The 22979-nt window shown below is 43.5% G+C and overlaps 1 protein-coding gene across 8 annotated transcripts in view; it reads left to right on the top strand.

Annotated features, from left to right (window-relative positions):
• Positions 1 to 22979, top strand: part of PDE5A (phosphodiesterase 5A) — a 639000-nt gene that overhangs the window by 420926 nt on the left and 195095 nt on the right. For 4 of the 8 annotated variants that reach the window (XM_069230180.1, XM_069230176.1, XM_069230174.1 and 1 more), the window contains exon 8: positions 13869 to 13913. The exons of the other annotated variants lie outside the window; for them this stretch is intronic. In XM_069230180.1, the coding sequence (XP_069086281.1) occupies positions 13869 to 13913 (45 nt within the window). The remainder of the gene's footprint in view (positions 1 to 13868; positions 13914 to 22979) is intronic. 8 annotated transcript variants of the gene reach the window in all.

Genomic DNA, 22979 nt, shown 5'->3' with positions numbered 1-22979 from the left:
AGTGAATTGCGCGTTTCGCCGATTCGATTGCCACATGTAAATGTCAAGAAAAGGTAGCGCGTAATGAACAACAAAGTTAAATGCTCATGAAACGAGTTGCACGTCTTGCCAACTCGTAAAACATCATGTAAATGTCAAGAAATATCAGCGCGCAATGAACAACAATGTAATAACGAAGTCAAATCTTTATGGAATAAATTGCGCGTCCTCCCTATTTGCAAACCACCATACAAATGTCAAAAAATGGCAGCGCACAAGTAATCTGTTATTCATTTAAGAATTAAAGTCAAGAATATGAAAATTCTCAATGATGGTGTTGGGTAATGTCCAAACACCGTCTTACCGCCTGGAAACAGTGATCACCAATGAGAGATGAGTGCAGAAGACTGGAAAATCCAAATAGGCCTCCGGGACAGGAGCTCAGGAAGAAGCTGCTGCTCTGCACCGGGACCTCTGAATAGTGAGCACTGGAAGTTGGGCTGACTCTCTTTTATAGAGTCTTGGCCCAGCCTAGAACCACGCCCAGGCATGTTGCAGGGAAAGTCTCTAGAAGGCCCTGGAAAGGGACCACACCCTAACACACTCTGAATGTCTGCAGCAATACATTGCAAATGTACAGTATTTATAAGCACCTAAAAATGAATCTTTTGGATGGAATTCTGCAATGCAAAAGGTTAAACAATAACATATCATCACAATGCATAAATTACATTATCTTGCGAGTGTTGGGTTTTTGCATTCTAGATGCCCGTAGAGCGCGCACTGTCCTGGTGTTGACAGTACTCCCCTCTCCCAGGCGCGCTCTAGGGCCTGGTTTATCTGGATTGAGACGATGAAAGCGTCTCACAAGTATCGGAGCATGAACATCAGATGTGGAAACCCATGAATTACTTTCAGGGCCATAACCTTTCCATGAGATTAAGTACCATAGGTTACGCCCTCTCAGTTTAGAGTCCAACACTTTCTTGACTTCATATTCTTCTTCCCCCTGTACTAGAACAGGAGCTGGATGAGGGTGGACCTTTTGGACTGCCTTTTTTAAGAGGGAAGTATGGAACACTGGATGAATACGCAATGATTTTGGCAATTGTAGTTTATAGGTCACAGGATTGATTTGCTGAAGAACAGTGTAAGGACCTATAAATTTGGGGTTGAACATGTGCTTCTTCTTGAAGTCTACATGTTTTGTGGAAATCCACACTTTGTCACCAGGTTGATACTGTGGTCCCTCACAATGTTTCTTGTCATAATGCTTTTTGTATTTTTTTGTGGCTTTTTCTAAATGTTGAATCGATTTCTAAGTTTGATGCAAATGTTGAATGATTTCTGACACAGCTGGAGTGAGAGAACTTTCTTGAGGAATTGTGATGGGCAAGGTGTCAGGATGATAGCCAAACAAACCAAAGAAGGGTGTAACGCCAGTAGAAGTGTGGAAGGAGTTGTAGTAGGCTAACTCAGCTAACCCGAGCATTGATTTCCATGAATTAAGTGCTTTTTTCAGCGTAAGCACGTAGGTATTGCTTCAAAGTCTGATTTAGTCTCTCCGTTTGACCATCTGTTTGAGGATGGTGGCTAGTAGATAGGGTAGATGTCACTTGGAGTGTTTTACACCATGTCTTCCAGAAGTTGGAGGCAAATTGCAATCCCCGATCGGAGAGGATCACTTTTGGCAGTCCATGATAACGAACCACTCTATTCAGTAAGATAGTTGCCAGTTCACTAGAGGTGGGTAATTTCTTACAGGCAATGAAATGTCCATATTTCGTGAGACTATCTACTACCACCAGCATTACTGAATGCTGTTGAACCACTGGCAGACCTGTAATAAAGTCTAAAGAGATGTGTTCCCACGGACGACTTGGGGTTGGGAGTGGGTGTAACAACACTTTCGGTTTTGAATGACTTGTTTTAGTGCGAGCACAGACTTCGCAGTTGTTTACCATTGTTTTTACATCCTTTGTTAAGGTAGGCCACCAAAAATAGCGTTGGATTAATTCAAGAGTTTTAGGAGTACCAGGGTGACCTGCTGTAGGTATAACATGCAACCAATGAAACACTATCTTGCCAAGTTTGGTAGTGGGCACGAACAAACGAGCATCGTGAAAGGGTAATCCTTGCTTGATTGATCTTTTCGGATCTGCTTGGGCCCACGCCTGCTATTTTTCAACAGTGAATGAATTGCGGATGTCTTCAAAGAAATCTTCTGTTTTTATGATACATAGGACCTTGTCAGGAGCAATGATAGCTCTGGAGGTTTGAACTGCAGGCAATGTGGTAGACTCTTGGCGGGACAAAGATTCAGCTTTGCGATTATCTTTACCAGGCCGGAAGGTTACCACAAAATCAAACTCGGCAAAAAACAGCATCCAGCGTAATTGCCGAGGAGTCAAAAGTCTGGCAGAACTCATGAATTGAAGATTGCGATGATCAGTATATACTGTGACAGTATATTTAGCTCCTAACAAATGATGTCTCCATTCTTTAAAGGCGTCACGAATCGCCAGAAGCTCTTTTTCAGCAATGACATAGTTCTGTTCGGCTTCGTTCAACTTCCGAGACATGTAAGCTACAGGATGAAGCTGACCAGTGTCTTTGTTTCGTTGTGACAAGACTGCTCCTATCGCCACATCTGAAGCATCAGCTTCCACTATGAAAGGTCGATCCGCATCTGGATGAGTCAAGACTGGGGCAGTGAAGAAAGCTTCTTTCAAAGTTGAAAAGGCTTGGTCTGCTTCTGGGGACCATACAAATTTTTCTTTCTTTCTTAATAACTTAGTAATTGGAGCCACTGTCTGGGAGAAATGATTGATGAACCTCCGGTAAAAATTTGCAAAGCCCAGGAAACATTGTACATCACGAACAGTCTTTGGGATGGGCCATTCAGATACAGCTTTTACTTTCCTTTCTGCCATCACCATACCTTGAGGGGTAAGGATAACCCCTAAAAACTCAACTGTGCTAACATGAAACTCACACTTGGTTAGCTTGCAATATAAATGGTGTTTACGAAGGGCTGCCAACATTTTCTTGACATGTTGAACATGTTCATTCTCATTGTCTGAGTAGATCAAAATGTCATCGATGTAAACTATGGCAAAGATATCGAGGTACTCTCTAAGAACGTCATTTAAGAAAAATTGAAATGCTGCTGGAGCATTGCACAGACCAAAAGGCATGACGGTGTATTCAAAAAGGCCATATCTTGTTTTGAATGCCGTTTTCCATTCGTCACCCTCTCTCATTCTGACCAAATGGTAAGCACCTCGAAGATCAAGCTTCGTGTAGATTTTTGCTTATTTTACTTGTTCAAGTAAGACCGGAATTAGAGGCAAAGGATATTTGTTCTTGATGGTGATTTTATTCAAGCCCCTATAGTCGATACAAGCTCGAAGCTCTCCGTTCGCTTTTGTAACAAAAAACAAAGGAGAAGCTGTGGGAGACTTAGAGGGGCGGATGAAACCATTCTCTAAGAATTGATCCAAGTATTTTCGTAAATGTTGATTTTCATGTTCTGACAGGGCATACACACGACAGTTGGGAAGTATCCCCCCTGGGACTAGATCAATTTGACAGTCATAAGATCTATGAGGAGGTAAGTTCTCTGCTTTCTTCTCATCAAATACATCTTCATAAGACGAATACTGTTTGGGCAACTGAACTTCTTTCTCTGCGGCAGTAGCTATGTAAGAATGGTGAACTTCCGATTCTTGCGTCCTTTGGAGACAATGTTCTTTACATAGCACTGATGAGAACACGATCTTTCGTTCTGCCCAATTAATCTCTGGATTGTGATGAGTTAACCATGGCAAGCCAAGGATGATCCCATACTGGGGAGCATGGATCACGTCAAGGATGAGTTCCTCTTTATGTTTCTTTCTTTGATTTTTACCTTCACAAATTATTGTCTAGGGGACAGTCTGAAGAGTTATCGGACCTCCAGTCAAGAGTTTTCCATCAACTGCCTGGATGGTTTCCGGGGTATTCTTTTCAATACATGGGATCCCCATGCACAAACCAATTGGGCGACAACAAAGTTTCCGGTAGCCCCAGAGTCGACTAGAGCCTTCTAGAAATAGGTCTTTTTCTTGACCTGAACTCTTATTTCCAATTTTAGATGTTTGGATTGTGAAGGATCCACGGTGACACCCAAGAGCAACCCTTCTCTGCAACTTGGGTGCTTTAGATTTTCCGACTCGACTGACGCATTGGTTGCAACTTTCTGAACTGGGCCTCGCTTGCTCTTTGTTTTGATTGGACAATCTTTGACGAAATGACCTTTCCGCCCACAATAGAGACATTGCCCATTTTTTCTGCGTAGGTCCTTTTCATCTTTGGTCAAAGGTCTCCTGATGGTTCCAATTTCCACTGGTTCCGACGTTCTTTCTCTCGGAGTTCTTGAGTCTTTGTTATCATGAGCATGCCAGGAATGTTTTTCAGTCTTTTTACGCGTTCCTTTTCGTTCATTTAAACAATGATCAAGCCTCAAGACAAGGTTTATTAAATCTTGACCGTTTGCAGGTTGTGAGTCGATTTGTGCTAAGATGTCTTTTAGCTCCTCTTTGAGCCCCCTGTAAAACAAGGTCGCTTGTTTTTCTTCAGGCCAGGATGTCACAGCGACCAGCCGATTAAAATTGGCTAAATATGACACTAAGTCCTGATTCCCTTGGCGTAAGTCTAATAATTCACGATCTGCTGACTGTGTTACAGTTCTACGATCGAAAACTCTCTCAAATTCACGAACAACATTTTTCCAGTTGTACAACAGGGGACTATTTTTACGCACAAGAGGAATAGCCCAGGTAGCTGCATCTCCAGAGAGATATGACAACAAGAAAGCTACTTTAGACTGGGCATCGGGGAAAGTATGTGGTCTGCAGGCGAAGTGAAGTTCCACTTGAACCAGAAAAGATTGCGCTTTCAAGGGATCACCTGAGAAGCGTTCTGGGGGAGCTAAAGGAATGGCTGAAGGAACATTGAGGGAAAATGTTAGTCGGATTACCTCCAGAAGTCTGAGAAGAAGTACCTGGCCAAGACATACCTGTGGGACTCTGTTCTTTCTTCTCAACCTTATTCTGTAACTGACTCTCAGCTAGACTATTTGTCAAATCCTTTGATGATACCACTTCTGACTGGAGCTGGGTGATAGCCTTGACTAGCTCGTCCAGTGTGGCCATGCTGAGAACATACACAAACCAGGAGGATAATAATTTGTGGGCTCACTATTCTGTCAGAGTCACCAGATCCTCGGGGTCTGTGCACGTTCCCAACACTTCCACCACAAGACAGCTCCAATACTCTGATTAGATTTATCACAGAGTCTAAGAGAGTCCAAGTGGGGAAAAGGGGATTAGGACGGGAACAGCTGGGAAGGAGACCTGTAGGAAGCAAAAGGTTAAAACACAACATCAAAATTACATCTCATGAATTCAGTACCATGCTACAACTCTAAGATTCGTCTTTTTTCCCAAAAACATGAACAAGCCTAGAATAGTCCTAAAACTGACTAGGCTTAAGATGACCGAATACCTAAGGAGGAAACAGGAAAAGTTAAATAGGACTTTCAGATTCGAATACTTTCTTTAGCATGAGAATCAGGATACACTCTGAGCAATTTCTAAACAACCATATGAATCTCCTTTTAAGAATACATATCAGTAACACACAGCATTACATCTAGAACTCTGGTATTGGTATGTTGTGTTCTTCTCAGAAAAAACATTGGGAAGTGAATTGCGCACATTGCAGATTTTTATATGAGTATTAAACACCATAAAGGAATGTGCACCATGAAATCACACAACGTAGATTCAAGGAATAAATCACGCAGCGTGTCAACTTGAAATGCTACCAAGAAAATGTCTTAGAATAGTAGCGCACAGTAATTTACATTATTTATACACGAGGAAAGAATTGCGCGTCTTGCCGATTCAAATGCCACCATACAAATGCCAAGAAAAGGTAGCGCACAATGAACAACATGAAAAGCACTCAGGGAAAGAATTGCGCGTCTTGTCAATTCAAATGCCACCATGCAAATGCCAAGAAATGGTAGCGCACAATGAATAACATGAAAAAACACTCAAGGAAAGAATCGCGTGTGTTGCCGATTCGAATGCCACCATGTAAATGCCAGAAAATGGTAGCGCACAATGAACAGCATGAATTACACACGAGAAGTGAATTGCGCGTTTCGCCGATTTGAATGCCACCATGTAAATGTCAAGAAAAGGTAGCGCGCAATGAACAACAAAGTTAAATGCTCATGAAACGAGTTGCACGTCTTGCCAACTAGTAAAACATCATGTAAATGTCAAGAAATATCAGCGCACAATGAACAACAATGTAATAACGAAGTCAAATCTTTATGGAATAAATTGCGCGTCCTCCCTATTTGCAAACCACCATACAAATGTCAAACAATGGCAGCGCACAAGTAATCTGTTATTCATTTAAGAATTAAAGTCAAGAATATGAAAATTCTCAATTACGGTGTTGGGAAATGTCCAAACACCGTCTTACCGCCTGGAAACAGTGATCACCAATGAGAGATGAGTGCAGAAGACTGGAAAATCCAAATAGGCCTCCGGGACAGGAGCTCAGGAAGAAGCTGCTGCTCTGCACCGGGACCTCTGAATAGTGAGCACTGGAAGTTGGGCTGACTCTCTTTTATAGAGTCTTGGCCCAGCCTAGAACCACACCCAGGCATGTTGCAAGGAAAGTCTCTAGAAGGCCCTGGAAAGGGACCACACCCTAACACACTCTGAATGTCTGCAGCAATACATTGCAAATGTACAGTATTTATAAGCACCTTAAAAATGAATCTTTTGGATGGAATTCTGCAATGCAAAAGGTTAAACAATAACATATCATCACAATGCATAAATTACATTATCTTGCGAGTGTTGGGTTTTTGCATTCTAGATGCCCGTAGAGCGTGCACTGTCCTGGTGTTGACATGTTTCCTCCCATTCAATTTATCATGCCTCAATGGGACCTCAATCTTGTACTTACTTTCTTAATGTGTACTCCCTTTCAGTCGATGCACAATTGTCCATTATGGCTCCTTACTGTCAAAACAGTTTTTCTTGTAGCCATCACTTCTGCTCGCAGAGTGAATGAGCTTCTGGCTCTTTCTTCAAAGCCACCCTGACAAAGTGCTGTTACACACTAAGGCTTTCTTCTTTCCCAAGGTCATTACACCTTTTTAATGTAGGCCATTCCACCACCTTGCCTACTTTTTACACACCTCCACATCCTACTCATGTGGAGGAGAGACTCCACCATCTGGATCCAAAAAGAGCATTGGCGTTCTATCTCAATCGTACTAAAGATTTCTGGGTGGACTATCATCTCCTTGTTGGATATGTGTGTGCGAAGAAAGGACAGGCAGTGCAGAAACGTCTCTACTCGATGGGTATTTCTTTGCATCAAGATATGCTATGCTTTGGACAAGAAGCAACCCCCTGAGGGCTTGCACGCTTCTTCCAGCTGAGCGACTGCTGATTCCACTGCATTAGCACGTGGAATTCCTGTCATGGATATCTGCCAGGCAGCTACATGGACATCCTTACACACGTTTACTAAACATTACTGCCAGGACAGTCAGGTCCGTCGGGTCGGCTACTTTGGTCTTTCGGTCCTGAAGGACTTTCTAGTATGATCTTGGTTCACAGCTCACCTCTGAGGATGGCATTGCTTGGGTATTGATTCCAAGGGGAGGAATCTGCAACTAGAAGTCTCTATCAGATGTACAAGTTACTTACCTTCAGTAATGATATATCTGGTAGAGACATATTCTAGTTGCAGATTCCTTACCGCCCACCCATCCTCCCCGCTTGCGAACTGATTTCAAGGGACAGGGCTCCCCATTCAGGGCCTTAGCTCTGGTGAACCAATCTTGGTGTTCTTCACGGCTCTGCGCTTTGGCGTGGAAAGTCGTAAAAAGAAACTGACGTCACTGCACTGAGGCATCGTCTATGTTCTACTTTCAACGTCATCACGGCGACTACAATGCCAATAATGCCCACGGAGTCAACCAGTGCCACCTACCTAAGCGCAAGGGTATTGCTCGAAAACAAAAATCGTCGGATCCAGTCTGACACCTGGGGTAAAATTCTAAGGTGAGGAATCTGCAACTAGAATATGTCTCTACCAGATATATCGTTACTGGAGATAAGTAACTTGTACTTTTCATCCTTTGGAGGAATCAATGTCCTTCGAGGTTGATGAATCTCTGGACTCACTATAGGGTGGGGTAGAACCACTAACACAATTCCAATACAAAGCAAATTAAGTTACACACCATGACTGATGTATTACAAACTTAAGCTCATAGTCATATAGACAATTCCCAAAACAAAGTTATAAACATGCATAGTCGCCTAAGGGTTTCCCAAGGTGATGAAATAGGTTCAAGCGAACTAACATTAACAAAACTAAGCATTCAAGAAGAACAATACATAACATCACAAGGAATATCTGTGATACAGAAATTAAGCGCTGCTCAGGATTTTACGTAGTAGAGTCGTAATTTAGACTGGGCACGGAGAATCTCTACTACTAATCAGATCAGGGAAATACATGCGTGGGGCAGAACACATGCGGGCAAAAAACAAAAAGCGCAAAAAGGTAAAAAATGATTTGGAAAAAGATGATCTCGGACTGAAAGCTACTAGCTAAGGTAGGCAAAAGACAATTAATAAGGGAAAGTGTCAGCATGTCAGAAGCTCAATCAAGAGTCTTCTGAAGGGAAGTGGAAGAAAGATTTCTAAGTCTCAAAGGGGCATTTCAAAGGGGCAAACTAAGAGAGGAAGATACCTTTCCAAAGGGACACAGCATGGGGTGTTCTTCATCAGCAAGGATTCTGGAACTTCGGAGATCTGACCAAAGGCCAACTGGTCATCGATATATTAAAGTTTATAAGGCATTTTGATTGGCCAAAGGTATCAGTCCAATTTATATTGAAGGGGCATCATCCAATAGAAATCAATTGCATGACTCCCATCTGCAATATCTACATAGTTTCCCAAGTCTGTCGTGAGAACATCTTCCATCTGTGTGACTCCACATAAGTTTGAAACAATTGTATACAATACATTCTCTCTATGTCTAAACAATAGGGTATGTTACTAAAATCTAGTCTTCTCATGGGAACAAAATCTTAAAGAAAACTCATGTTAAGGAATGAGCCAGCATTTCCTGCACAGTTACGAAATACAAGCTTACCAGGCCTCACTTAGGTTAACACAAGGGAATTACAGCAATACATTCAATTAATACATTTTAATAAAACACGTATAAATTGCAAACGTAATCATTCAAAATTAATAAACTTCATTAATATTGAGAATACATTTCATTTTAAACAAGGAAAACTTTGTTAATGCATTTTATTAGATATAACAGAGAAGTTCTCTCAGTTTTGCACACATGTTTAATTCATTAATCATTAGAAATTCATATTGTTTTAATCCAATTTGTTAGTCTAGAGTCTAAATTACATGATAATATCACTTCAATCCTTCTAGCATGTGATTTAATTCAAATAGCACCTACGTCAAACTCTGCAATGTATGTGAATGCACAGTAATAAAAAGGTGTCAGTGAAATTTCCACGTTCAAACCATTAGTGCTTTGATTGACATAAGCAATAAACTGTCCAATACTAATGACTTTTGTGACATGAGGGACCCTACTAAATTTTAGACCACATCAAGAGCAACATCCATGTTTTCCTCTGTCCTTGGGTTTGGCCCTGATTCTCCAGCAAGGCAGCCAAGCTTCATGTCCCTGGTTTAATCTGCAGGTTCAGAGAGCTTCTTTGAGGTCAAAAAGTGAATTTAGCACCTGGCTAATGCATGTAGGCTCAGGCAGTAACAGTTGGCATCAGGTCACCTGGCTATTCAAACCATATACAGCACTTGAAAGGTTGGAGGGATCGCATTAAGACCATCTGTCTTCAGCTACAATTCAGTTACAGGGTAATGAACCTACCATAATATTCTCAGTTTCTCTAAATCCTGGGTGATCCTAGTGCTGCTTGACCAAATCCCACAGTTTTCTATTTCCCAGGTATTAGAATGTCCACAGCCTGCATAGAAAAGGGTTAGATGTAGATCATTGTGGTCTGAAAGAGATCAAATGTGAGAAAGGGGCCTCTTTCTAGCATGGTTACCCCCACTTTTTGCCTGTTTGTGAGTGTATGTCAGTGTGTTTTTACTGTCTCATTGGGATCTTGCTAGCCAGGACCCCAGTGCTCATAGTTAAAACCCTATTTTTCAGTGTCTTTTGCCTGTCTCACTGGGATCCTGCTAGCCAGGACCCCAGTGCACATAGTTTGTGGCCTAATGTGTGTGTTGTCAGTAGTGCTAAACTGGGTCACAGAAGTTCTGCTAACCAGAATTTCAGTGCTTCCAAATTAGTTACTATAGTTTAGTCACTTCATAGTCCAGTTCCAATTGGCACACTGGATCCCTCCCTTATAAATCCCTAGTATATGGTACCTAGGTACCTAGGGCATTGGGGTTCCAGGAGACCCTTGTGGGCTGCAGCATTTCTTTTGCCACCCATAAGGAACTCAGACAAACCATTTCACAGGACTGCCACTGCAGCCTGCGTGAAATAGTGCACATACTATTTCACAGCCATTTTTCACTGCACTTAAGTAACTTATAAGTCACCTATATGTCTAACCTTCATTTACTGATGGCTAGGTGCAAAGTTACTAAGTGTGAGGGCACCCTTGCACTAGCAAAGGTGCCCCCACGCTGTCCAGGCCCAATTCCACGGACTCTGAGAGTGCGGGGATACCATTACACACGTGTACTACAAATAGGTTAATACCTATATGTAGCTTCACAATGGTAACTCTGAATATGTCCATGTAAGGTGTCTAAGATCATTGAATTGTCCCCCCATTCTAAATCTGGCATTGGGGGCCAATCCCATGCATCCTGGGGGCTCCACCGTGGACCCCCAGTACTGCCAAACCAGCTCTCTGAGGCTTGCACTGCAGCTACAGCTACTGGCACCTCACAGACATGGTTCTGCACTCCTGGGGTCTGGGCAGCTCAGTCCCAGGAAGGCAGAACACAGCATTTCCTTTGGGAGGAGCGTGTTACACCCTCTCCTTTTGGAAATAGGTGTTACAGGCTTGGGAGGGGGAGCCTCCCAGAGCCCCTGTAAATGCTTTGAAGGGCACAGATGGTGCCCTCCTTACATAAGCCAATCTACACCGGTTTAGGGACCCCCAGTCCCTGCTCTGATGAGAAACTGGACAAAGGAAATGTGAGTGACCACTCCCCTGTCCATCACCACCCCAGGGGTGGTGCCCAGAGCTCCTCCAGTGTGTCCCTAGCATTAGCCATCTTGTTTTCCAAGGTGTGTGGACACTCTGGAGATCTTTGAGTGGCCAGTGCCAGCAGGTGAGGTCAGAGACCCCTCCTGATAGGTGCATACCTGGTTAGGTAGCCAATCCCCCTCTCAGGGCTATTTAGGGTCTCTCCTGTGGGTTCCTCTTCAGATGCAACTTGCAAGATTCCACCAGAAATCCTCTCCAACTCCTGCTTCATCCTCTGACCGTTGAATCAACTGCAGACTGCTCCAGGAACCGCTGTAATTGCAACAAAGTATCCAAGAAGGCTACTGTGACTCTGCAACTTCAGCTCCAGCCAGCAACTGCAACAGTTTCCAAGGTGTGCACACTCTGAGGACTCCCTTTCTTCACCCTGCACCAGAAGGACAGAAGAAATCTCCAGTGGAGTGACGGAGGCACTTCCCTGCTCCAGCCGGCTCTTTCTAAGATGACGACCGGTTCTCTGGGACTCCTCTTCTGGCGAGGAGCATGCTCCCTGGAACACAGGTGGTGGACCCCTTTGACCCAGACTGTCCTAAGGTCCAGCTGTCCAAATATGGCAGAGGTAAGAGCTTGCCTTCCTGGTTTGCAACAGTACCCCTGTGCACCACGTCATCTTCAGCTCCCGAGGCCTCTGTGCACTATTTGCAAGAATCCTTCGTGCACAGTGAGGCCCAGATCCCCAGCTCTCCATCCTGCAATGCTCAACTCACTGAATTGTTCTCCGGCCCTTGGGACCCTCTTTTGTAGTGCTGCAGCAACCGCAATTTGCACCTTCTTTGTCCCCGTGTCCTGGAACTCCCGTGGGTGCTACCTGGTCATCTTTGGGTTCCCTCCAGTGTTGGGAGCCCCCTCTGCCTCCTCATTCTGAGTTGAGGCCCACAGGTCCCTCCTGGGTCCAGGCAGCGCTATTTTGACACAAACTGCGACATTGCTTGAACCAAGGCTTGTTGGACGAATCCAGCACTGCAACTCGCCTGTGTCCAACATCTCTATGTGGGACATCCTTTGCATCATGCAGGAACCTGCAGCCATCTTCTTTGGTGCTCTTCTGCAGACTTCTTCCAACCGGAGAATCCTCTTTTATACCACCTTCTAGGTTGGCAGGGGCTCCTGTCCTTCCTGGAACCTTCTGCGACTTCTGGATTTGGTCTCCTCTCTTCACATGTCTTCAGGTCCAGGAACCCACAATTTGTTGCTTGCAGTCTTGTTTGGTTCTTGCAATAACTCTTATCACGACTTGTAGTGTGTCCTGAGGAAACTTGCAGTACTTTACTCCTACTTTCCTGGGTTGGGGGGGGGTTATTTTCCTCACCTTTGTGGTTTTCTTACACTCCCAGCGCCCCTCTACACACTACACTTGCCTAGGGTGGAATTTGTGATTCGCATTCCACTTTCTTAGTATATGGTTTGTGTTGCACCTAGGCCTATTGCTTCCTATTGCATTCTACTGTATTTTCAATTGGTTGCACTATTCTGTGACTGTTTACTTACCTGATTTTGGTCTGTAGTGTATATGTTGTTTATTATTCTTACCTTCTGAAGGAGTATTGCCTCTAGGATATTTTTGGCCTTGTGTCACTAAAATAAAGTACCTTTATTTTTGGTAACACGGAGTATTGTCTTTTATTGTGTATACGTACTGTGTAACTATGGTGGTATTGCAGGAGCTTTGCATGTCTCCTAGTTCAGCCTAAGCTGCTCTGCTACAGCTACCACTAGACAGCCTAAGCTGCTAGAAGACTGACTACATTTCACTAATAAGGGATAACTGGACCTGGTGTAAGGTGTAAGTACCTAGAGTACCCACTACAAACCAGGCCAGCCTCCTTCATCAAAGCACAGAGAAATATGTTCAGGTCTGTTGCCAGGCACATCTGTGCATCATAGTAACATTGAAATTTGTTCCATACTGGAAAAACAAATTCAACATAAACCAGCTTTTGACATTGTCTAAATGTCCAGCACTGTATCTGAAATATTGCCTCACATAATCCCAGAAATTGTATTACTTTATTCCTGTATGGGATGGGGCTGTACCAAACAGTTCATTATGGAGAAGCTTAATGTCATATTGTCTTCATATACAATAAACTTATCTAGGAGGATGTCCAAGTACTAGAAGAGTAACCCATTTTGGTATTACTTGCAAAATTACTAAAGGCAGTTCTGAATATGAAAAACAGCAACATAATTTAACCATCTATCTGAAAAATGTAACACACACTGCAGTCAGAGGAGTTGTATTTTTTGTTTGGGAAGCCCAGCTTTATGCTATAAAATTAGATATTATTCTTCCTTGAACCACCCAACCTCAAGGATCAATTTTGTAAGATATCAGACACACATTTGAAAATTATGCTTTGTGTTATTTTAACATTTGTATAGGCCCATTAGTAGCACTGACCTTCATCCTAAATCTGCACAAGGAAAATGTTCATCAGTCTTTTTTCAGTCTTTTGTTTCTATCTCTGCAATTTCTCCTACTCTTTCCTCTCTTTCTCTTTTCCTCCAGAGGCGATGGGGAATGGAATCCTTTATTGCTCCCTCGGGAAGGAACGTGAGTTCTGATTTTTTCTTTTTCACATTCACGTCGCCCGGGGCGGTGAGTTCATAGGCCTAACTTTTAAGGTATGGTCATATTTATATATGTTTTGCTTTCAGCTGAATAAGCATACAGCTTTTGATTGTAGAAAATAAAGTGCTGAATCCTCACACTATTGAGGATGCCTATTAGATGGACCACAGTGACTTCAGTACAGATCTTTATGAATGATATAATAAAATATTGGTAGATTATTTACATGCTATATGCTATTGTCTCCTGCTTCAGAGACCTGGAAGCCCAGAAACTCACACCTGCCCCTGATTAGATACATAAGAAAACCATACAGAATAGGACAGAGTTAAGACATTTTTTAATGTCAGGTGGTTTTCAGTCATCTATACAGAAGGGGTAACAGAGTTCCAAAGCAGTGGGTGTGGTATTGCCGATGTCATTGCAAGTGTCTATTGAGTCATAGAATAGCCAGCACACCAGCCCAGAAACTGAAAAGGTATTTTGGCTGGGATACAACTCTCCTGTGTAGTTAGAATGATTCCATGTCCTATTCCTATAACCCGATGATCTTGTGACATGATTTGAGTCCCTTAACTACAAAAGCAGCGATAGTGTGTTCCCCATTGATTCTATCCAGGACAAAGACAAGCAGGTCATAACATGTGGAGCTAATACCAGCGCCATCACTTTTGAGCCTGCATACTGCAGCCATTTCTTCTACATGCAACACTGAATGAATTGTCTACGACTTTCTGGGGTTACAGCCAGATGAGGGCATGCTACATTTGCAATGCCAATCTATGCCACTGGATTATCAAATACAGTGGGTGTATATACATTTTGTAGAGAGGACTGAAAGGAAAGTAAAACATATTGTGATGTGCTGATGTGATATATTTTTTACTATCATATGTGGGTGGCTAAGGCGGGTGCTCGTTGTATGATAGTTCGCCTCAAATGTGAAAGTGAAGGAACACTCAGTCTTCAGAACCTCTGAAGACAACATTTTCTGAATAATCAGACATACCAAGCTTTCGATTTCACTATCCAAGGCTCATCTAGCAGTGCAATCTTGTAGACCTTATTATAATACGACCTGCCTCCACTCCCTCCATGGTGAGGGTGATCTGGGCCACATATGATGACAATAACAATCAAGAAACTAACTAGTAGGTACTGGAGTCAAAAGTGCCAGAGGTCACTCTAAAACATCCATCAGCAAGAGGGCTTGATAGAAGGAAACAAATTGAAGACTAAGCCGGATGTAATATTAATTTATAACACTCTCTAGGAAGGCTCCAGTGGTTAAAAAAAACCTTAATGAAGTACGTCACACAATATTATTGTAATGAAATTCTGCTAAAAGAAAACTTATACATTTTGGTAACTTACATTCACAACATCTAAAATCATTATTTTACACAGCATTATTAATATTAGTTTGAAACAACAAGCTGCAGCAATGTATATTATATGGTTAATTCAGGTTTCATTACCTAACCATCTAGGGTTAATCACTAAGCAATGTTTTAACAATTTATCTTCAAAATGGGATTATGAAAAAAAAATGGTTTGAATTTCCATATTTTTAATATTATAACAACTATTTATTTGTACGAAGAAATTAAAACATTTTTCTTTCAATGTATCACAGAATGTGCACCCCACATGACCTCTTCTTTAATGGTATTTTATACCAATGTCATGTGATAGCCAAAAAAGATCACGCTAAGATAGAGAAATAGCCAAGACATGTTGGCACAGTCAGTTTCCCACAAATATCTCTTTCATATCATGTTTTCTTTTACATTTAATAATATGCTTATGCATCAAGTATTCAATTGTCTGTTTCTTATATAATATCTGTATGCAATTTCTCTGACACACTGGCTTTGGTTAAGGGATTTGGAGGCCTCATACCCTTCCACTCATCCAGAATAATGCAGAATTCTTGCACCATTGTACTGATCTCCTGCCATGAATACTGATCACTGTTTCAGCCTTCATGGTCAACAGCCCCTATGGAGCCTTGAAATATCGGCATGCCCAAGAAGATGATGTTTTTTTGGGGGGCAGGAAGTAGTGCTGCTTCCCATCTTTAGTCTTCTTTGCAGTCTGATTACATCTTACATCCACAAGCAGTGGTGGCGATATGTGACCTGCATTCTGGGCCTTGCATCTGCCCTTCAGATCCAGTGCCATCAGTACCTACTGCTTCCTGCCACATCTTTCTCTCCTCCTGTGGCTCGCCCAACTCTTTGATCCCCTGCTCTTCCTGTCTCCCTCTTCCTCCCTTTTTCTCCTTCATTCATTTTCCTGCTTCTAATTCTCCTGTGCTGCCATAACAGCAGTTGACTTAACAGCAGCCAAAGTAGCAGCCTATAATGTCCCCTTAAGGAAGCTCATTATCTGTTTCACAACATCCTCACAGTCTATGATGCAGGAGGGCATCCAAATCCATGCCTTTCCATCTCAACTTTGCTGTACTCACTGAGATTTCCATGATATGCACCCAATGGTAAGAGGTGGTTTAAGAGGGTGGTGGTGTTCAGTGGTACCGAGCAAAGTTGGCAGAAGGCAACTCCACCATGTATCAGTCTCTGCATTTAACCGCAGAACAATATGGTGTTGCTTTGATCGTGGTGAAATGGGAAATGATAGGGGCTCATATGGAGAATGCTCCAGGAGAACCATCTGTTTCTCAAAAATATCCTCGAAGTGGCTATAAAGGTGAATCCCTGTTCCACCGGTGGGCTTCAAATGGCGAGAGAAGGATTTTCAGTTTCATTGTCAGTTTTATTATTAATCTCAAGGTGGTTGTACAGATCACCTAATTACCAAACTTCGCCAATGGATGGAGGAGAGTCAAGGTTGAGGGGAATGAACTGAGCATCAAATGTGAACCGTTTCTTAATGATAGCACAGCGTAATTGAATAAAGTTTGGCATATATATTTGGATGTTTTTTATTTTTGAGGCTTTGGACTTTGTTTTCATTGGCTAAAGGTCTTTCAAGTTCAGTTGTTTCTGATTAAGGGAAAGGAAAATGAACAGAACCAAACCTCAATAGTAACGCCTTGGACCTTCAAACCCAAACTGAATGGAACTTGTACAAAATCACATGTCGCATAAGATTGAGTTTGAGGAATCAGCTTGCTCAGCAAACCTCCAACATTTACCAAAATGCGTTAAGTGAGCTATAACAGTGATTTTGGTGACTGGAATGGTTAACATTGCAGGTTCGGTGGCATGTGTAGCTGCAGATACACATGCTGTGCATAGTCCGCCGTCTGGTGTTGGGTCGGAGTGTTACAAGTTGTTTTTCTTCGAAGAAGTCTTTTCGAGTCACGAGACCGAGGGACTCCTCCTCCTTTGTTTCCATTGCGCATGGGCGTCGATTCCATCTTCGATTGTTTTTTTTCCGCCATCGGGTTCGGACGTGTTCCTTTTCGCTCCGGGTTTCGGGACGGAAAGATAGTCAAAACTTCGGAAAACTGCGTCGGTATTGTTTCGTTCGGTATCGGGTTAGATAGAATCGACACCGAATCGTGAAGAGCTCCGGTAGCCCTTCGGGGTAACTTCGACCCCCCATCGGGGCCTGGTCGGCCCGACCGCGTATAACATCGACACCGATGGAACGGACCCCGTTCCGATTCTGTCCTAAATGCCACAACAAATACCCATATACAGACCAACATTTGGTCTGTAACTTGTGCCTGTCGCCCGAGCACAAGGAAGAAACGTGTGAGGCCTGTCGTGCGTTTCGGTCCCGAAAGACGCTCCGTGACCGAAGAGCCAGAAGGTTGCAAATGGCGTCCACGCCGACAGGACAACGAGGGTTCGAGGAACAAGGAGAAGAAGAGGAAGCCTTCTCCATCCATGAATCGGACTCGGAGGAATTCGACAGCGAAGAAACCGTGAGTAAGACGTCGAAACAAGCACCACAAGGGAAAACAGACAAGGCCCAGGGGACGCCACTGCCAACAGGCCATGGCTCAACCCATAAAATAGGTGACCGTCCATCGGCACCGAAAAAGGGCGAACCGGTGCCGAGATCGTCCGACTCGGGTCGAGACACAGGCACGCAGCAATCTCGGGACCGAGAAAGTGCTGCCGAAAAGGGTCGACGCCGAGACAGCGGAACCGAAGCTGCTCGACGCAGAGACAGCGGCACTGAGGATGATCGACGCCGAGAAGGCTCGACTACAAAAAAGAGAAAATTCTCCTCGGAGCCGAAAAAAAGCAAAGACACAGTTTCGGTGCCAAAACACCCAGCAACCGAACCGACTGCCAGCTCGTATTCAGAGGAACAATCACTGTCCTCTCAAATGCGCAAACACAGATTTGAAGAAAAGTTACAAACCACTGACGTAGACCACACCCAGAAGCGGATCTTCATACAGAGTGGGACAGGGAAGATCAGCACTCTTCCCCCAATCAGGAGGAAAAGGAGACTCGAGTTCCAAACACAAGAACAAACACCACAAGCAAAAGTGGTGAAGAAAGTAACTCCACCACCCTCTCCTCCACCTGTAACTCATACATCACCGGCACAAACTCCGTCACATTCACCAGCTCATACCACAATGAGCCAAGATGACCAGGACGCTTGGGACCTATACGACGCCCCAGTATCAGACAATAGTCCTGAGTCGTACCCTACCAAGCCCTCACCACCTGAGGACAGCACAGCGTATGCACAGGTGGTAGCTAGGGCAGCAGAGTTCCATAACGTGTCGTTACACTCAGAACCTGTCGAGGATGACTTCCTTTTCAACACCCTCTCCTCCACCCATAGCACCTATCAAAGCCTGCCTACGCTCCCGGGAATGCTAAGGCACGCAAAACAGATCTTTAAAGAACCTGTCAAAAGCAGAGCGATAACTCCACGGGTGGAAAAAAAATATGAAGCACCGCCCACGGACCCTGCTTTTCTCACATCACAACTGCCACCAGATTCAGTTGTAGTAGGGGCAGCTCGCAAGAGAGCCAACTCGCACACATCAGGCGACGCCCCACCTCCGGACAAAGAGAGCCGCAAGTTCGACGCAGCTGGAAAAAGGGTTGCTGTACAAGCTGCAAACCAGTGGCGCATCGCGAACTCTCAGGCGCTCCTAGCGCGATATGACAGAGCCCATTGGGATGAGATGCAGCATCTCATCGAGCATCTGCCCAAAGAATTACAGAAACGGGCAAAACAAGTAGTTGAGGAGGGACAAAATATCTCTAATAACCAAATACGCTCCTCTATGGATGCAGCGGATACAGCTGAAAGAACAATAAATACCGCAGTAACCATAAGAAGGCACGCATGGTTGCGCACATCCGGGTTTAAACCGGAGATCCAACAGGCAGTGCTCAATATGCCGTTCAACGAACAACAATTATTTGGACCCGATGTGGACACGGCAATTGAGAAATTGAAAAAGGACACTGACACAGCCAAGGCCATGGGCGCACTCTATTCCCCGCAGGTCAGAGGCACTTTTGGCACATTTCGCAGAACACCCTTCAGAGGGGGGTTTCGGGGTCAAGCCACACAAGCCAGCACCTCACAATCAACACCGTCTACCTACCAGGGACAGTACCAAAGGGGAGGCTTTCGGGGCCAGTACAGAGGGGGACAATTCCCTAGGAACCGGGGAAAATTTCAAGGTCCCAAAACCCCTACAACCAAACAGTGACTCACAAGTCACTCAACCCCTTCACACAACACCAGTGGGGGGGAAAACTAAGCCAATTTTACAAAGCTTGGGAGGAGATAACAACAGACACTTGGGTCTTAGCAATTATCCAACATGGTTATTGCATAGAATTTCTCCAAATCCCTCCAAATGTCCCACCAAAAACACAAAACATGTCAAAACAGCATTTAGACCTTCTGGAATTAGAAGTTCAGGCATTACTGCAAAAGGACGCAATAGAACTTGTACCACGTACACAAAGGAACACAGGAGTTTACTCACTGTACTTTCTAATACCAAAAAAAGACAAAACACTGAGACCAATCTTAGATCTCAGAACACTAAACATCTACATCAAATCGGAACACTTTCACATGGTCACGCTACAAAACGTATTACCACTGCTAAAACAACAAGACTATATGACAACCTTAGATCTAAAGGACGCGTATTTCCACATACCGATACATCCCTCGCACAGGAAATACCTAAGGTTCGTATTCAAGGGAATACATTACCAATTCAAAGTTTTGCCGTTCGGTATAACAACCGCACCAAGAGTATTTATAAAATGCCTAGCAGTAGTAGCTGCACATATCAGAAGGCAGCAAATACACGTGTTCCCCTACCTAGACGATTGGCTAATCAAAACCAACTCCCTAACAAAGTGTTCACACCACACAGAGTATGTCATACAAACCCTCTACAAACTCGGTTTCTCCATCAACTATGCAAAATCACACATTCTGCCGTGCAAAACACAGCAATACTTAGGAGCGACAATCAACACAACAAAGGGGATAGCCACTCCAAGTCCACAAAGGGTTCAAAATTTTTACAAGGTTATACAAGCCATGTATCCGACACAAAAAATACATGCAAAGATGGTATTAAAACTCCTAGGCATGATGTCTTCATGCATAGCCATTGTCCCAAACGCAAGACTGCACATGAGGCCCTTACAACAGTGCCTAGCATCGCAATGGTCACAGGCACAGGGTCACCTTCTAGATCTGGTGTTGATAGACCGCCAAACATACATCTCGCTTCTATGGTGGAACAGTATAAATTTAAACAAAGGGGGGCCTTTCCAAGACCCAGTGCCACAATACGTGATAACAACAGATGCTTCCATGACAGGGTGGGGAGCACACCTCAATCAACACAGCATCCAAGGACAATGGGACGTACATCAAACAAAGTTGCATATAAATCACCTCGAATTGTTAGCAGTATTCCTAGCGTTCAAAGCATTTCAACCCATCATAACCCACAAATACATTCTTGTCAAAACAGACAACATGACAACAATGTATTATCTAAACAAACAGGGGGGAACACACTCAACACAGCTGTGCCTCCTGGCACAAAAGATATGGCAATGGGCGATTCACAACCACATTCGCCTAATAGCACAGTTTATTCCAGGGATCCAGAATCAACTAGCAGACAACCTCTCTCGAGATCACCAACAAGTCCACGAATGGGAGATTAACCCCCAAATTCTAAACACTTACTTCCACATTTGGGGAACACCTCAAATAGACCTATTTGCAACAAAGGAGAACGCAAAATGCCAAAACTTCGCATCCAGGTACCCACACAGGCAGTCTCAAGGCAATGCTCTATGGATGAATTGGTCAGGGATATTTGCATACGCTTTTCCCCCTCTCCCTCTCCTTCCATATCTGGTAAACAAATTGAGTCAAAACAAACTCAAACTCATACTAATAGCACCAACATGGGCAAGACAACCCTGGTACACAACACTACTAGACATGTCAGTAGTACCCCATGTCAAGCTACCCAACAGGCCAGATCTGCTAACACAACACAAACAACAGATCAGGCATCCAAACCCAGCATCGCTGAATCTAGCAATCTGGCTCCTGAAATCCTAGAATTCGGACATTTAAACCTCACCCAAGAATGTATGGAGGTCATAAAACAAGCTAGAAGGCCATCCACTAGACACTGCTATGCAATTAAATGGAAAAGGTTTGTTTGCTACTGCCATAGTAATCAAGTTCAACCATTACATGCATCTCCAAAGGATGTAGTAGGATACTTACTACATTTGCAGAAATCAAATCTGGCCTTCTCTTCCATAAAGATACACCTCGCGGCAATTTCTGCATACCTGCAGATTACCCATTCAACTTCACTATTTAGGATACCTGTCATTAAAGCGTTTATGGAAGGCCTTAAAAGAATTATACCACCAAGAACACCACCTGTTCCTTCATGGAACCTCAACATCGTCTTAACAAGACTCATGGGTCCACCTTTCGAACCCATGCATTCTTGCGAAATGCAATTCTTAACGTGGAAGGTTGCATTTCTCGTTGCCATTACTTCTCTAAGAAGAGTAAGCGAAATTCAAGCGTTTACTATACAGGAACCTTTTATTCAAATACACAAAAATAAGGTAGTTCTAAGAACTAATCCTAAATTTTTACCAAAAGTTATTTCACTGTTCCACTTAAATCAAACAGTAGAACTACCAGTGTTCTTTCCACAGCCAGACTCAGTAGATGAAAGGGCACTACATACATTAGACATCAGAAGAGCACTAATGTACTACATTGACAGAACAAAACTAATTAGAAAAACAAAACAACTGTTTATTGCATTTCAAAAACCTCATACAGGAAACCCAATATCAAAACAGGGTATAGCCAGATGGATAGTTAAGTGTATCCAAATCTGCTACCTTAAAGCAAAGAGAGAGCTGCCCATTACACCAAAGGCACACTCAACCAGAAAGAAAGGCGCTACCATGGCCTTCCTAGGAAATATCCCAATGAACGAAATATGTAAGGCAGCCACATGGTCTACGCCTCACACATTTACTAAGCACTACTGTGTAGACGTGCTATCCGCACAACAAGCCACAGTAGGTCAAGCCGTACTAAGAACTTTATTTCAAACTACTTCCACTCCTACAGGCTGAGCCACCGCTTTTGGGGAGATAACTGCTTACTAGTCTATGCACAGCATGTGTATCTGCAGCTACACATGCCACCGAACTGAAAATGTCACTTACCCAGTGTACATCTGTTCGTGGCATTAGTCGCTGCAGATTCACATGCGCCCACCCGCCTCCCCGGGAGCCTGTAGCAGTTTGGAAGTAATCTTCAACATTTGTACATTTGTAAATATATTACTTAAACTTTATTTTGTACATACTTATTCATTCCATTGCATGGGCACTATTACTAACATACACAACTCCTACCTCACCCTCTGCGGGGAAAACAATCGAAGATGGAGTCGACGCCCATGCGCAATGGAAACAAAGGAGGAGGAGTCCCTCGGTCTCGTGACTCGATAAGACTTCTTCGAAGAAAAACAACTTGTAACACTCCGACCCAACACCAGAC

Source organism: Pleurodeles waltl, chromosome 1_1, assembly GCF_031143425.1.
Source record: "Pleurodeles waltl isolate 20211129_DDA chromosome 1_1, aPleWal1.hap1.20221129, whole genome shotgun sequence".
Lineage (NCBI taxonomy): Eukaryota > Metazoa > Chordata > Amphibia > Caudata > Salamandridae > Pleurodeles > Pleurodeles waltl.
The sequence above is the reverse complement of the archived record's forward strand: the minus strand, read 5'-3'. Positions and strand labels throughout refer to the sequence as shown.